This window comes from Callithrix jacchus, chromosome 10, assembly GCF_049354715.1.
Source record: "Callithrix jacchus isolate 240 chromosome 10, calJac240_pri, whole genome shotgun sequence".
Taxonomy (NCBI): domain Eukaryota; kingdom Metazoa; phylum Chordata; class Mammalia; order Primates; family Cebidae; genus Callithrix; species Callithrix jacchus.
The window spans coordinates 28,704,664-28,722,343 of record NC_133511.1 but is presented as its reverse complement, the minus strand read 5'-3'; the positions used below and the strand labels follow the sequence as shown (position 1 = coordinate 28,722,343).

Sequence of the window (17,680 nt, the reverse complement as noted above, 5' to 3'; positions counted from 1 at the left end):
TATTGTGTGGGAGTCTAAGTCCTTTTGTAAGTCATTAAGAACTTGCCTTATGTATCTGGGTGCTCCTGTATTGGGTCCATATATGTTTAGGATCGTTAGCTCTTCTTGTTGTATTGATCCTTTTACCATTATGTAATGGCCTTCTTTGTCTCTTTTGATCTTTGTTGCTTTAAAGTCTATTTTATCAGAGATGAGAATTGCAACTCCTGCTTTTTTTTGCTTTCCATTAGCTTGGTAAATCTTCCTCCATCCCTTTATTTTGAGCCTTTGTGTATCCTTGCATGTGAGATGGGTTTCCTGGATACAGCACACTGATGGGTTTTGGATTTTTATCCAATTTGCCAGTCTGTGTCTTTTGATTGGTGCATTTAGTCCATTTACATTTAGGGTTAATATTGTTATGTGTGAATTTGATACTGCCATTTTGATGCTAAGTGGCTGTTTTGCCTGTTAGTTGTTGTAGATTCTTCATTATGTTGACGCTCTTTAGCATTCAGTGTGATTTTGGAATGGCTGGTACTGGTTGATCCTTTCTATGTGTAGTGCCTCTTTTAGGAGCTCTTGTAAAGCAGGCCTGGTGGTGACAAAATCTCTGAGTACTTGCTTGTTCGCAAAGGATTTTATTTTTCCTTCACTTCTGAAGCTCAGTTTGGCTGGATATGAAATTCTGGGTTGAAAGTTCTTTTCTTTAAGAATGTTGAATATTGGCCCCCACTCTCTTCTGGCTTGTAGTGTTTCTGCCGAGAGATCTGCTGTGAGTCTGATGGGCTTTCCTTTGTGGGTGACCCGACCTTTCTCTCTGGCTGCCCTTAGTATTCTCTCCTTTATTTCAACCCTGTTGAATCTGACGATTATGTGCCTTGGGGTTGCTCTTCTTGCGGAATATCTTTGTGGTGTTCTCTGTATTTCCTGCAATTGAGTGTTGGCCTGTCTTGCTAGGTGGGGGAAATTTTCCTGGATGATGTCCTGAAGAGTATTTTCCAGCTTGGATTCATTCTCTTCGTCCCCTTCTGGTACACCTATCAAACGTAGGTTAGGTCTTTTCACATAGTCCCACATTTCTTGGAGACTTTGTTCATTCCTTTTTGCGCTTTTTTCTCTGATCTTGGTTTCTCGTTTTATTTCATTGAGTTGGTCTTCGACTTCAGATATTCTTTCCTCTGCTTGGTCAATTCGGCTATTGAAACTTGTGTTTGCTTCGCGAAGTTCTCGTATTGTGTTTTTCAGCTCCTTTAATTCATTCATATTCCTCTCTAAGTTATCCATTCTTGTTATCATTTCCTCGAATCTTTTTTCAAATCTTTTTTCAAGGTTCTTAGTTTCTTTGCATTGATTCAATACATGATCTTTTAGCTCACCAAAGTTTCTCATTATCCATCTTCTGAAGTCTAATTCCGTCATTTCGTCACAGTCATTCTCCGTCCAGCTTTGTTCCCTTGCTGGTGAGGAGTTTTGGTCCTTTCTAGGAGGCGAGGTGTTCTGGTTTCGGGTGTTTTCCTCCTTTTTGCGCTGGTTTCTTCCCATCTTTGTGGATTTGTCCGCTGGTCGTCTGCGTAGTTGCTGACTGTTCGATTGGGTCTCTGAGTGGACACCCGGAATGTTGATGATGAAGTATTTCTGTTGCTTGATTTTCCTTCTACCAGTCTAGCCCCTTCGCTGTACGACTGCTGAGGTCCGCTCCAGACCCTGCTTGTCTGGGGTGCACCTCTAGCACCTTTGGCACAGCAAGGGATGCTACCAGTTTCTTTTTCTGCTATCTTTGTCCCAGGATGATGCCTGCCTAATGTCAGTCTTTTGGATATAGAGGGGTCAGGGAGCTGCTTGAGGAGACAGTTTGTACTTTATAGGGGTTTAATTGCTGAGCTGTGCACTCTGTTGTTCCTTCAGGGCTGTTAGGCTGCTATGTTTGATTCTGCTGCAACAGAGCTCATTAAAAAACCCTTTTTTTTTTTTTCCCTCAAATGCTCTGTGTTGAGGGGTTTGGGCTTTATTTTTGGATGTTCGATGAGGTGTCCTGCCCAGCTAGAAGGCAGACTAGCCACTGTTTGGCTGCCGAGGCTCCGCCCTGCTGTTGTGTGATTCGCCCTGTTCCTACAGGCTCTGCTGTGGTCTCCGCCACGCCCTGCGGTGGAGTCTCTTCGTTGTAGCGTGTTGCCTCAGCAACGGCAGGCTGCGTCAGCAGTGGGCGTGTATCTCAGTCGGGACGGGTTGCCTCGGCAACGGCTGGCTGCGTCACCAGTGGGCGTGTATCTCAGTTGGGGCGGGTTGCCTCGGCAACGGCTGGCTGCGTCAGCAGTGGGCGTGTATCTCAGTTGGGGCGGGTTGCCTCGGTAGTGGTGGACGCCCCTCCCCCACAGAGCGTCTCGGGCCGTCTGCTCGGGATAGTTTGAAATCGCGGTTTTGTTCGTCCCACTGGGTTTCCCAAACGATCTGTCCCTACAATCCCCTGGGCTGGGCTTCTGTCCAAGTCTCGTTCAGTCTCAAGTCCAGCCCTCTCAAGTCTCAGGTTGCCGGTTCAACAGGGCACCCGGACAAGCGCGCCCTGTGGGGATTGCTGGGTAGGGCCGGCCGCCACCGCCCCGGCTGCCGGCTTCGCCAGGCAGACCTACTGCCTGGCGTCCCGTGTCTTTTTTATACTTGGGAGTTTCCCCGTTCTGTGGGCAACAAAGATCAGTCTGGAAATGCAGCTCATACTCACCGTTTGCGGATTCAACGCGAGCGCCAATCCTGGGTTGTTCTCACAGCGCCATCTTGAGTCCCCCGACTATAATGGGATTGTTTGCAACTCAGAGGATAAATGCTTGAGGGTATGGATATCCCATTTATCCTGGTGTTATTATTACACTTTGCATGCCTGTATCAGAATACCTCTTGTATCCATAAATATGTATGCCTACTGTGTACATGTGAAAAGTTTAAAAATGTATAGCAGAATTCAGTAAGACTCCCAGTAATCATCTGCAAACTGAGTAGGTGGATTGAGGCCATCCGGCTTAGTCTTCTAACAACTAATCTTTGACCTCATGATATTGTTGTATGTAGACGTTTAGCATAATTATCCCTATAGGCTGCACTTCTCAGCAAAAGTCATTTTTAAGAGATTTGTTTCATTTTTTTCAATTGTCTTTCTAATATATCAGTCAGTGGAAATATTTTTTCAAATATTAATTTACTCACCACTTGCCTTGATCTACAAAGGATTGAAGAGGAGTATTTAGTATACTATAGACGAATGTTAATGGAAGATCTGATGCTTGCGTGGGTGTGTGTTTTGTATTTATATAGCCATTAGGTTGACAAATGTGTTCTGTGTCATCATGGTCTTGTTCTCTTTGCAAAATGAGAGTTTTCTTTTTTCAGTTGTATTCAACAGATTTCAAGTGCTGTGAAAATTTCTAACCATCAAGTAAAATAATTTAAAAATTGACTAGAAATGCAAATTACTTTTATATCATTTTAAGTCTTACTTATTTTAAAGATCTCCAAAGCAATGTATTACAGCAAAACTCAGGTTCCTCTTGTAATCCTGTAACATTCTTAAGTGTGCATTGGGAAGATGACTAGTTTACCAAGCATGATTCAGATGTCATGGGTTACAACACTTGAATTTGCTCACACTCTCATAAGGTAAGTTAGTGAGAAGAAAGTACAAAATTACGATGTTATTTATAACACAACTCTTAGCTAAACTTCTGCTGAAATTTTCCTGAAGACTATAAAGTGTATTTATAATAGATTATTTTGCTGTCAGCCTCTTGGGATATGTTTCTTTTTATGCTAACTAACATGTAACCTCTTACCACAACCAAGATATTTTCTCTTTGTTGATTTTTAGTGTCTAAAAAGCACGGCAAGCTCATTACTTTCTTACGAACATTCATGAAGTCTCGTCCAACGAAACAGAAGCTGAAGCAGCGGGGAATCTTGAAAGAGAGGGTGTTTGGTTGTGACCTGGGGGAGCACCTTCTAAATTCCGGTTTTGAAGGTAAAAATAAAATGTGCAAGCATATACTTTCAGTTTCTGATCTCTCTATATTGGTTCTCTATAACCAATTATGGAGTAGATTTATGTAAATGATACCTGTTTCATTTCAGTTCAATGCATGTGTTAAGCTTTCTTAGTTACTCAGTTCTGGGTGGTGCTGAGAATGAAAAGTCTAAGAATGCACTTTGGCATCAGAGATGCTCATGTTCTGTTTGGGAAGAGTAGGACATTCACACAAAATGTATTACAACCACCCTGTTAACTTTGTTCGTTTCTGTTTCTCCCTAAATAGCTTCTTCAGCCAGTTTTGCCACCCACATTTTATCCTAAAATATTTATCTAATTCTTCCTATGGAAAAAACTATCATAGTTTTGACACATAAAGTGCCAAAATCAATCTTCCAATTTTTTTTTTGTTTTTAAAGAGACAGGGCCTTAGTTTGTCACCCAAGCTGGAATGCGGTGGTGTGATGATAGCTGACTGCAGCCTTGAACTCCTGGACTTAGGCAGTCCTCCCACTTCAGCCTCCTGAGTAGCTAGGACTAGAGGCATGCACCACAACACCTGGCTAATTTTTCTCATTTTATTTTTTGTGGAGAATCTGTATTTTATTTTTTGTAGGAATCTATTTTCCTTTATTTACAAATTAAATTATGAATCAAGAATTTAATTTTTGAATGGGGAGAAGGATAGGAGGGAAAGAAAAAAAAGTTTTCCTTTTATATTTCAGAATAGCACTTTCCTCTAGCATCTCTTTCAGAGATTCCAGAAGATGAAGGCAGGATCTACCTATAATGTTGTTAAGTACCAGAAATAGGTGATTGTGAAATTCAAAATTGGTATGGGAAATACCCGTTGTGCCTTTTGAGAAGACCATTAGTGAGAAACAATGGTAAAGTCATAATAATACTGGGTGATAGTATCAAGTTCAAATTAAGGTCTTACTCATTGCTTAAAGAATATCAGTTGACTTAGGAATTTAATGCAAACTGTACCATGTTTCTTGAGAGAGTAGACAAAAATGTTATTTCAAACAGATGTTATTCTCAAATTAATACCAACCTAATGCAGATCCCAAAGAAACAAAAACTCTTAGGATTACTTTTGCAGCTAATGCAAATGGAAAACTCAACCAGTAAGAATGTCAAAGAAAAAAATCAGCGATAGGATAGGAGACATCTAGTTTTACTAGATGTTAAAACAATATTCAAAACTAAAAAGGCAGAGTTTTCACTGGGTACAGTAGCTCACACCTGTAATCCCAGCACTTTGGGAGTCCAAGGCAGGCAGATAGCTTGAGCCTAAGAGTTTGAGATCAGCCTGTGCAACATGGCAAAACCAGGTCTCTACCAAAAATACAAAAATTATCCAGTTAAGTAGTACCCACCTGTAATCCCAGCTACTTGGGAGGGCAAGGTGAGAGAGCTCGGGAGGTGCGGGTTGCAGTGAGCTGATTTTACACCACTGCACTCCAGTCTGGATAACAGAGCAAGACTTTATCTTAAAAAAAAAAAAAAAAAAAAAAGTCAGAGTTTATTGCAGAGAATGAAATGTGAGTGAAACATCTTAGAGTGTTCAGAAATAGTTGTTACTATACATAAGAATCCACTGTGAGAAAAGTATGGTTTTAGAACCATGTCATGAGGAAGAGCGATTTATAATATATAGAGATAATTAAATAGCAGTTTTGAAAAAAATTTACATTTTGTCATAGTGAAAATAAACTTCAAATGTGTAAGTTAACCATTTTAAACTTACAGAATTGCCAGTGTGAATTGATTTTGTTTTGAAACAAAATGAATAGTAATAGCTCTTTCTCAGGTTTAAACAAAAAACATAAAGACATGGCTTAAATATATATACTTTTCATATAATGAAAAATAACAATGTAGAGGGAGAGGTATCATAGACAAGGAAAAATACTAATTTTTGGATATGATGAAATGCTGCTATCATAGTGTATGAGAATATCATTTCAGATTTTTGAGAAAATTTAAGTTCCTGAGTAAAAGAATGGAGAAAAGATACAAACATTAAACTGTCACAGGGCAATCGATAATAAACAAAATACAGAAAACTGTTTCTCCTTATTTGTAATCCTGGAAATGTATCTGTAGGCAATTTTGAAATACTGTTTTACATTGGTAAATATTAAAATAAAGCTATTTTTCTAAATTATTATATTCAGTGCCATTAAACATAGCAGTGATTTTTACCAATAGGTTCAGAATTGTTGACTTCAGGTGGTTCTGACTTGGCAGTGAGTTCTTGGAAAACATTTGACACTTCATAGCAAGACACTTTATAGTGTTCCTTTCAGCTAATGAATTCATGCTTAGGGACTTACCTTAATGTCATAATTAAATAGAAACAAAAATGTTCATTATAGTATTATGTATGAAAACAAAAATATTAAATACCCAACTTTGGGAGAATGTTCTTTTTTGAGATGGGGTTTCACTCTGTCGTCTAGGCTGGAGTGCAGTAGCACGATCTCAGGTCACTGCAACCTCTGTCTCCTGGGCTTTAAGCTATCCTGCTGCCTCAGCCTCCTGAATAGCTGGGACTACAGGCATGCACCATCACACCCAGCTAATTTTTGTATCTTTTGTAGAGATTTGATTTCACCATGTTGGCCAAGATGGTCTTGAACTCCTAGATTCAAGCAATCTACCCACCTCAGCCTCCCAGAGTGCTGGGATTACAAGCATGAGCCATCACACCCGGACAGGGGAATGTTCTATAAATGTTGAAGCTATTAAAAATTTTAAGTTTGGGCTGGTGAGATGGCTTATTCCTGTAATCCTAGTACTTTGGGAGGCCAAGGTAGGAGGAACACTGGAGGCCGAGAGTTTATACCAGGCTGGGCAGTATAACAAGATCCCATTTATACAAAAAAATATACGAACTGAGCTGAGCGTGGTGGCATACACCTGTACTCCTAGCTAGTTTGGAGGCTGAGGTAGGAGGATTACTGGACCCCAGCAGTTGGAGACTACAGTAAGCTATTAATCACGCCACTGCACTCCAGCCTGGGCAACGGGGCAAAACCCTGTCTCTAAATAAGTAAGTAAGTAAGCAAGCAAATAAATAAATAAGTAAATAAATAAATAAGTTTGAAAACAGTGTAGAAACCTGAAACAATGTTATATATAAATAGTAGATATAATTCTTAAAAGTCTGGATATGTAGGTGTTATGAAAAATGAATATAATTATAGTAAATTATTAGAGAATATTGTGATTTTTTTCTTAGATGACTTGCTTTTTCAATTAAAAAATTAGAGGAATATTAGAAATGAATTTAATAATCCTGGAAGATTAATCCCTCTTTGCCAACAAAGTTAAATGACAAAAAAAAAAAATCAACTTGTGATGTTAAAGTGTAATTGAAATTCAGTAAACTTCAGGAGCCAGAAACCTTGAAGACTGAGGTCAGATATATTATAGTTGGCATGTTAAAATAATTTCCTGTTTCATCAGGGTTGGTAAGAAATGAATAAATATTCATAAGAAGGATATTCATTTGAATATCCTTATGAAGCCTAAATTAGCAGGAGAAGGGAAACCTTTGAAGTTTATTAACTAAATTTTAATTAGGAAATAAAATGGTTTTTTAGTAGTTAAATGATTTAGTAGTTTGTCTTTGATTTAATGAATATGTTCGGAATTTTAGTTTTTTAAGATCTTAAGACTTTGTAGGGGGCTGGGTGAAGGTGGCTCATTCATGTCTGTAATCTTAGCACTTTGAGAAGCCAAGATAGGAGGAGCACCTGAGCCTAGAAATTTTGAGACCAGCCTGGGTAACATGGCATGTTTAAATGCCATGTAACAATGTTTAACCTTGCTTAGATGTGATCGTTAATATGAAAGAGAGGCCTGGCATGGTGGCTTACGCCTGTAATCCCAGAACTTTGGGAAGCTGAGGTGGGCAGATCACCTGAGGTCAGGAGTTCAAGACCAGCTTGGCCAATATGGTGAAACCCTGTGTCTACTAAAATTACAAAAATTAGCTGGGTGTGGTGGTGCATCCCGTAGCTGGAATCCTAGCTGCTCAGGAGGCTGAGGCAGGAGAATTGCTTGAACCTGCGAGGCAGAGGTTGCAGTGAGCCAAGATCGTGCCATTACACTACAGCCTGGGTGACAGTGCAAGACTCTGTCTCAAAAAAAAAAAAAAAAAAAAAAAAGAAAGAAATTAAGGAGAGTTTTCCAATTTGTCCTGCCGTGCTCATTAGCTCTCAAATATCAATTCAAATTTAGTTGTACTTAGAAGTTTCAGGTATGTTTTCATTCTTCATAGCGTTCGTAGGGGGAGGACAGAAGCTGTTAAATGACTTCTTTCTGAAAAATAGCAGGTTAAACTACAGTATTCATCTGTTCCCTAATTATGATAAAATCTAATTGAGTGGAACAGCGAGTTTTCTGGTATCACTGATTTTTTATCATTAATTTTTTTTGTAGAGACAGGGCTTTTACAAAAAAATTTTTAAAAATTAGTTGGGTATGGTGGCCCACACCTGTGGTTCCAGCTACTTGAAAGGCTGAGATGGGAGGATGCGTCAAGGATGCAGTGAGCCATTTCCTACTTCTTTTAGCCATATTCTAATTTTAAGGATCATCAATTTTAATTTAAATATGTAATTCTTATTCTGTTGTCATATGATGATATTTTAAAAACTAAGAATGTAAAATGAAAGTAAATCAGAAGTGTATTATGTGGAGAATGTGGGAATGATTCCAAAAGTCATACCATCTTTTGGAGGAACCATTTTGGAGGTTTCTAATGTTATATTTTGACTACATCATTATTCAGTATGCATTTGGCTGGTTTGTTAGATGGTTTGGGGTAACTAATAAACCGCCTTTTTTCTAAAACTAGGATTTTTTTTACAAAATAGAATATATTAGATTCTTAAATTGCTTTCCTACTCTTTAGTGAAAAAGAAACCAGATCTTTTTTTCTTCTAACATTGTTTTTCAGTTTCTGCTCTCTTTTCTTCAAAATTCAAGTTTATGCTTTTCTTTCATTTTGCCACCTATTTATATTAAATGTCTCATTTGTCTCTCTTAAACTTATAAGTAATGATTATGTAATTTTGTTTATTAAGCTTATTATGTGATTGTTGTATAGACATTCAGTCCTTCTCAGGGAACACAATTCAGATGCTTGCCATGAAGTGTTATGTCAGTAAGGACTTGGTCCTATTATCAGGAAAACACCCCTAATTCTCTGTGTTTTCTATGTTTTCCTACTTATTTGGAATAATAAACAGATAAGAATCTTTTAACACACAGATATACACATCCAATAAAAATTACCTATTCTTTTTTATATATAGTAGCTTATTATTATGAAAAGTTTTTGTGTGCTAGTATAGATTGACAATATGGAAATAAAATACTGTGCTCTGAAGGGTTTTCTTCCAAGACAACCCTTCTGTGTACCTGGGTGAATTAGCTTTTAATTTGGAGCATGCATAATGAGAAGCATCTTCTTGATGCTTTACAGGAAAGAATTTTAACTCTTTTCCTAAGTAATGATGTTAATTATCCCAGTAATCTCTAAATATGTTCCCTTTGAAGCAGGTGACTGAAATTTTCTAGCCCCAAATTTTATTATTCCACTTCCAGTTTTTAGAATTGAAGTCTTAGACTGATGTCATCATTGGTGGGACAATGTTAGAACTAGGACCCAAGCTTTTGTAAAGATACTATATATTTTGCATATTATTTTGACACAGAGATTGCTTCTAATATCAAGTGAATCCACAAGAAGTACCCAGCAATTCTGCCTGCCCTTCATCCTTACTACGTAAATATATCCCTTTCTTGTTGCTAAAAGTCTCGAATATTTTTAGAGGCAGAAAACATATAGTTGAAAATGTATTAATATTAATATAGCTCCATATGAAAACTAAGGGTCCTTCCCTGCTAACTTGACCAGATAATAACTATTTCAGGCTCTGAAGGCACCTGTAAATTAATTCACTTGCTAATTGTGTACATTGTGTCAGGACAATGTTCCTGAGTTTTAAATATACAAAGATGAATGATGCATGGTTTTGCGCTTGAAGAGCCCACAGTCAGAAAAGGGTAATAATAAATGATAATTTGAAATTCTGTTCTGTGAGCACATAGAACACAGTGCTCACCTCCTCTACTTGTGGGTATTCAATGAAGGCTTGCTTAAGAGTGATAGTTTAGCTGGATTTTGAACAATAGCCAAGAATTTTCTATATGAAGGAGGGTCGTAGGGGAGAGTCCGGCTAGAGGAAATTGTTTTGTGAAGGAATCATAGAATGGTTGGTTTGTATGGCAAAAGGTAAGATTTCACTTGGCCTGGAGTTGTGGAATATGGAAATACAATAAAATTGAGTGTAAATTGTGAAAGGCCTTCTCTGCTGGGCAGTATATTGCAGTAGTTAAAAGCATTGGCTCTGTATTTGGACTGCTTGAGTTAGAATCTCACTTCTGTTGCTGTTTCCTGCCTGCCCTTGAGTAAAACGTACTCTTTCTAAGATACAATTTCTTCTCTATAAAAATGGGGATATGGTAGTACTTTCCTTGTAGGATTTCTCTGAAAATCAGAAAGTATCCTTTGTAAAGCACTTAGCCTGGTGTATATTTAGTACTTAATATTATCAGCTGCTGGTTTTTGTTTTTTGATTTATTTTCTAATCAAAGATAAGGAGGTTAAGTTTTAAAAGTTGTTATAGAATCTGACAGAATTTAAAGATAGACTCCAGGAAGGACAACAAAAGTTAGGAAAACCAAGGAAAAGTCTATTATAATAATAAAGGAATGACAATATACTATAAATTAAATACATTCACTAAAATTATCTTATTAAAATGTCGTTTGTTTCATTTGCCACTCTGAGTGTTTTATCTCTATTATAGTAGCTTCTTTGCAAACCAAATTTTCCAAGGATTTCTTTTCAAGGATTTTAACTAACCCTATCAAATGGTCATACTAAAGTCTATAAACTCATCAATCTGCATTGCAAAACAACTAATGTTAAAGTCTCAGCTGTTATAAATTTTGAATGGTTATAAAATTTTTTTATCATGTACTTTGAAAATTCTGTTCGATACTACATGCCTCAGACAGCTTTCCAGTGTATATTAATGGAGCTAGCCAGACAGCATGTTCTTTATTATGAGCTGATAATATAAAGTCAGAATGTCAGTAAGTTAATGTAAAAATGGCCAGGAAGTTACAAGATTCTATCTATTTGAAATTGCTTTGGGCTTTGCATTATATTAGCATTTTGTTTATTGAATAAAGTCAAAATTTGCATTAACTGTGAAAAGGTAGAAGATAATTTTTTAGAAGCAAAACTTTGCAGCACTTACAAGCAATTATGTTGTTGGGATAAGCATTTAACTTTATATATCCATTTGCTATATATGAAAGTCAGCTGAACAGATGTATTTTTTAAAAATCTGGCATGGTGTTAGGACTAAACAGTTTATTTTACTGTAATATGTAACTGTAACATGATCTAAATGAGTTTACTGCAGAAGAGAGACTGTCCTAATAATGTATAAACTCTTTCACTTAGTTAAGTGTAATGACATAGAGCCAGTCTTGATTATTCAGGAATTATTTATCTAGCTGAGGTGTGAAATTATGTAAATATACCCCATCATTTTTTGTAGTGGATTAATTTTTACCTCTTTTAACTTTAATTTACAAATTTTATTTTGCTTTTGTAAACTAAAACAATCTTACTTTTTGGCAACTTTGGTTACGGTGAATACTACCAATTTAATCTATGTCTTTAAAAATTCTCTTTAGTGCCCCAGGTTCTTCAAAGCTGCACAGCATTCATTGAGAGATATGGCATTGTGGATGGAATATATCGCCTTTCTGGTGTTGCCTCCAATATCCAGAGACTACGGTAAAATCTTATATGGCATTTTTACACTTCTATTTAACTAATTAAAATGAAAATATTTCCAAAACAGATTCACTTACTTTGATAACCTATTCTTATTAAAGATAGTTTAGATAAAATAGGAAATAATATCCATGGTATTTTCTGTGTATACTTTTCTAAATGACATTTTTTATCTGTAATATCAGATAATCATTCACCTTAATCTCTTCTGTACTTGTATTTTGCCTCTTTATAATGATTGAAGATTTTAGCAAATTGAGTTTGAGCTGATGACAGCCGTAAGAGATCAAATTTGCATTATAATAGTTATTCTTTAGGTGTTAATGAAAATGGATGGTAATGGAACATTTTCTGATCTCCTTTGACCCTGATTCTCTTTATATGCTCAAGTATGCATTCATCCGTATCCTCCCCAAATCTTCTCTGAGACAAAAACAGTGACATACTCTGTGCCAGCAATATTTTATTTTTGCTTAATATCTTGGATTCTAGTCTATTCTTGATATGCCGTTATCTTTTGTTTTGTATTGTGGTGCATGGTAACTGCCATTTTTCTGTAGGGATTTTAATATTTTAAAGAATCACAGAGCCCATCTCAGTTTTTGGGAATACGTGCTTGAAAAATACATAAATTGGTTCTTGTACTAAAGACAGTTTTAGTCTTCAGTTTAAGACAAGGTAAATCCCATATTCAGATTGTACACACACATTAATCCTCTAGGTAGATGATAAGTGATCTCATGCCTGCAGATTAATATTAATTAAATTCCTAGAGAGTATGCTTAATCTGCCTTAGTATTCTGTACACAAATTTTATTTTACTCATTCTAATGATACAGATTTTCCTGCTTATTAACATTTGTTGTTAGTTAGGTAGGAACTGCTTTATGTTGTTTCTGACTTTTTTTACTCTGCTTTAGGAAAGCATTCTTGTGTCATATAATTTGTACCTGCAGAATTTCTGCTCATAATTGTTTGTGGATCATTTGCCATTCAACACTAGTCTCTAGAATTGCCAAAACATTGGATATTCAAATCATTAGCAATTAGGAGTCCTGTTTTCAGACTGATGTACTGTAAGAGCTGTTCATTCATTTGTGTCTCAGAGGCCATTGTCCATTTTAATGTTAAAGCTGTGCCCTTAATTTCCACATAGAAAGGTATCTGTCTTGTACTAAGACATCCAGTTGTTGCTGAAGACCAAACATGACTTATGTAAAGTATAATAAATGAAAGATAATAGCAACTCACTGAAATAGAGCTAAACACTTTTAGGGCCTGTGCTTTCTGTTTTTAAGACATGTATTTGCTTTCCTCAGTCAAATGACTTGCTTGTCCTCTTCTGTCTATATCAGCCATGAATTTGACTCTGAGCATGTCCCCGACCTGACGAAAGAACCATATGTTCAGGACATCCATTCTGTGGGCTCCCTATGTAAGCTGTACTTCCGGGAACTCCCAAACCCCCTGCTTACCTACCAGCTGTATGAGAAATTTTCTGTGAGTACAGGCTACTTTTGAATCTAATTCTTTGTGGAACTTTGCTGTGCTTTTGTTCAAAACATTTGAACATTGGTTTGGTCACATGTAAGAAATAGTTCTATGAGTAAAATGACTTCATAAAAAAACAAATATCGCCAGTTAGTCTGTGGTCTTTGCTGTACATTGTCATTCTGTTGCTTCCTGACTTTGAGCTGCTAGTCTTGTTACGCATAATACGAATTACTGTCAAGCTTTTTAAACTTAGTTTTGTAGATCTCAGTGTTCACGCACTGCGTGGAAACAGTTGACTTCCTTAATACAATGTTGTGTTTCCTCACCATTTTGCATCCAAGAGCAAAGTGAGTTGATCTCAGAGTGAAAACTGAATTGTAAGTGAAGAACTTTCATTTTTATCAACAAAGCTCACTAGTTTATTTTGCACTGTGACTGTTCTAGGATGCAGTTTCAGCAGCAACAGATGAAGAAAGGCTGATAAAAATCCACGATGTCATCCAGCAGCTCCCGCCACCACACTACAGGTCAGCCACTGTGGGTAAATACTAGGTGGAGGTAGCAGTTGATTGACCTGTAAACAGTTTTTTTTCCCTTTGGATTTCTATTTAAACTTCCTTGGAGTTCTAATTACATTTCCAATTTTAAAGAATGGATTTGGATTTTACTTATACATATATAAACACACACATGTACTATATAGGGGGGTGTGGTGTGCATGCACGCATACGCGCGCACTTGTTTATGTATAGATATCCTTAGATCCCTAGGGCCTGGCACACTGCTTAGTATCCTATAGGTACTTAAAGCTTGAATGAATAGATGGATAGACAAATGAATGGTAGACTAAACTTGTAGATTTTTTGTTTTAGTTTCTTCATTGGTTTTCTTGTTGTTGCTACTTTTTAAAACATAATTTGATGTGTATGTTAGTTTGAACTCTTGGAAATATTTGTGGTTATGTCTGAGAAAACCAGAATAAAATTGAAGATGACTTTGCCAGTTAGTGAGAAAAAGAAAATGGTTGAAACTAGATTTTAGTATGCAAAGAAACAAAAGATACATTTTAAAATTTCAATTGTTGATAAGAAATTAAATTAAGCAGATGTTCTAGTAATATGCAAATTAATTTTTTTTCAAAATGACATTGCTTATATATATGTTTCAAAAATTAGTACTTTAGGCCAGGTGCCATTGCTCACACCTGTTATTCCAGCACTTTGGAAGGCCGAGGTGGGTAGATTACCTGAGGTCAGGAGTTCAAGACCAGTCTGGCCAACATGGCGCCACCCTGTCTCTACAAAAAATACAAAATTAGCCAGGCATGGACACAGGCACCTCTAATCCCAGTTACTCAGGAGGCTGAGGCAGGAGAATTACTTGAACCCGGAAGATGGAGGTTGCAGTGAGCCGAGATCACACCACTGCACTCCAGCCTGGACAACAGAGCAAAACTCAGCCTGGAAAAAAAAAAAAAAAAAAAATCAGCACTAAATCAACCCAACATTTTTAATCCATACTAAAAATCAATAGATATTTAAAAATCAACACTATAGATATGAGTGCATGATAGTCATGACCTAGGAGGTAACTTAGTATCAGTAATTTATTGTCCTATTGATATAGTCCATCTGAAGAGGAATGTGATAACATTAATGAGGTCTAAGGACCCATTAAACAGTGAAAAAAAAATTGAAGAGTTGTAGGGAGGTAAGCTCAAAGAAAGTGAGATATTTAGCCCTGAAAAGGAAGGCTAGAGAGACGAATCTGATCAGTATACAATTATTTGAAGAATGGGGAGAAGAGTACTTTTTATCAGCTAATCAGAAAAAGTAACCCTAGTGCCATATAAAGACTATTGGATTTGATAGACCCGAGTCTGAATTTTCAGGTCCATCACTGATCACCTATGTGACCTAAAAATCAATCTTAATATCTGTGATTAGAATACAGTCAGCTCTCCGTATCTGTGGGTTCCACATCCATGGATTCCAACCAATCATGCATCAAAAATATTAGGAGGGATTCGTACTGAATATTTACAGACTTTTTTATGTCATTATTCTATAAACAATATAGTATAGCAAGTATTTACATAGTATTTATATTGTATTAGGTATTATGAGTAATCTAGAGATGATTTAAAGCATTTGGGAGGATTGTGTAGGTTATATGGAGCTACTACAACATTTTACGTAATGGAATTGGGCATCCATTGACTGTATTATCTGTGGAGCGTCCTAAATCAATCTGCCATTGATATCAATGGACAACTGTACTCACCTTCTTAAGAGGATTTTTTAAATGATAAAATGTGTGAATGAGCCTGAACCCTGCTATTTTTGTTTCAAATTAAGCAGAGCAAGATGGATGGTTAGATTTAAGCCAAGGTCTCTTGGTAATTTTGCATGATTTACCATGTAAATATATCTTTTTATACATTAAAAAAGTTATCAATATGACATGTATAGATAGCTTTAAAAAACCAAATGGCATGCAAAGCTGACAGTGAGAAACAGCAGTTACCAGCTGCATACCCTCCATCCAAACTTCCTCTTTCCCAGAAGTTATTACTGTCAGCTCTCTCTGCTGGAGTTGACTCTACTGTTTCTGTTAGCATGCTTATATTGCTGTGTGTGTATTTTTCATTCCTTGACAATATTTGTTGCTTTCCTTTTATGGTAAATGAAGAATTAGCTCTCTTGCAACCTCCTCCCCCCAATACCACCACACAAACACACACTTCCCCTTCACTCATCTTCCTAGTCTAATTATATCAGCATTTGGAGTTAAACCAGTATTCGGTGTCTCCATTGTAGTAACTCTGTCACTGTTATTCACAACTGCACTTAATCACATACTAGAATTGTATATCCTTCCTGGCACAACTTTTTGGGTTTTCTGTGAATTCATTGACCATTTTTGGCTTGCCAGGTTTCTACTTGTCACTTATTTATCCCCCAGACTCTCCAACAGAACTATAAATGTTCTCTGAGTATGTTCAAACATATCAATCTTAATCTTTTTTCTTCCTGAAAACATCCTTTTTAGGGCCTTCTGTTCCCTAGATCCAGGCTGATCTCTAGATCTACAAGGAGGCTGCCAACCCCAACCTTAACCCTCTCCCTGGAATTCCCTTCACCTTCTTTGTGAGTTAGATCACTTCTTTTCTGGATATCTTGTTGTCATCTTCCTTGTTTTTATTACTTGCTTTTGTAGTGTACATCCTTTGATGTCTTCCAGAGGAAAGGTGTATAGGAGGTAAATTTTTTGAAACCTCAATATCTGAAAATACTCTTATTCTACTGTTGGATTCAGTTAATAATTAGCTGTATACTTTCAGTGTACAGATTATTTTTTCCCTACAATTTTGATGGTATTGTACCCTTGTTGTCTGCTAAAAAAATGCTACAATACAGTATTACTTTATTTACTTTAAGTAATGCTTTAAAGTAATGCAGTAAAGTCTGGTACTTGTGTACCATTTTTTATATGAACTGTTTTGTTTTTATCCTTTCTGGAGGTTTTCAAATTTAGAACATACCTAGTGGTCAGCTTTTACATTGACGTACCTTGATGTGGGTTCCTCTTCTTTCTTCACTTTAGGCACTTTGATGAGGCTTTTCTATCTGGAAATTTGTTTTTCAGTTTGGGGAAATTTTCTTGTACTGTTTATTTGATGGTTCTCATTACAATTTAAACCCTTCCTCTATTCCTGGAATTATTTTAACTCTTGAACTAATTTTTTTATTTTTACATTTTCTCTTGGTCACTTTCTACCTATGGATATTCTCCATTTTCTCTGTTGACTTTTAAGAATAGTCATTTCTAAAAACTCCCTCCCTCCCTTATTTCTCGGAATATTCCTACTTTATAGCATACTATTCTTATTTCATGGATACAGTCCCTAATCTATGAGAATATTATTAGTAATTATAGGCTTTGTTTTGGTTTAAATTGTTCTCTGCTCATCATAGCATTTGGTTTTTACTCATTTTATGCTTCCTTTTTTGACTGCAAAGTGACCCTTTATAAAGACTTTGCAGAGCTTTCAACTAAGGTTTCATGGAGCAAGCAAAAATGATTTTTTAAATCATGTTTTGTAAATGTTGATAGCATTTAATTAATGTGAATATAACCTTTCATAAACAGTTATGGAAACAATTTACTGTAAGTAAGCTTATAATTCAAATGATGTTAGCCAGAGTGTTCAGGGGTGCCAAAGAAAAACCTATTAACTATAAAAACTTAGTATGCCCTGGCACTACTCAGTTCATTTTTCAGAAGGACTTGAAAGT

General features: G+C 36.5%; 1 protein-coding gene across 11 annotated transcripts in view; it reads left to right on the top strand.

The window, feature by feature from the left end:
- Positions 1–17,680, top strand: part of ARHGAP32 (Rho GTPase activating protein 32) — a 320,343-nt gene that overhangs the window by 279,997 nt on the left and 22,666 nt on the right. For all 11 annotated transcript variants that reach the window (XM_035265066.3, XM_035265065.3, XM_078339806.1 and 8 more), the window contains 4 exons: positions 3,836–3,985; positions 11,786–11,888; positions 13,244–13,388; positions 13,827–13,909. In XM_035265066.3, the coding sequence (XP_035120957.3) occupies positions 3,836–3,985; positions 11,786–11,888; positions 13,244–13,388; positions 13,827–13,909 (481 nt within the window). The remainder of the gene's footprint in view (positions 1–3,835; positions 3,986–11,785; positions 11,889–13,243; positions 13,389–13,826; positions 13,910–17,680) is intronic.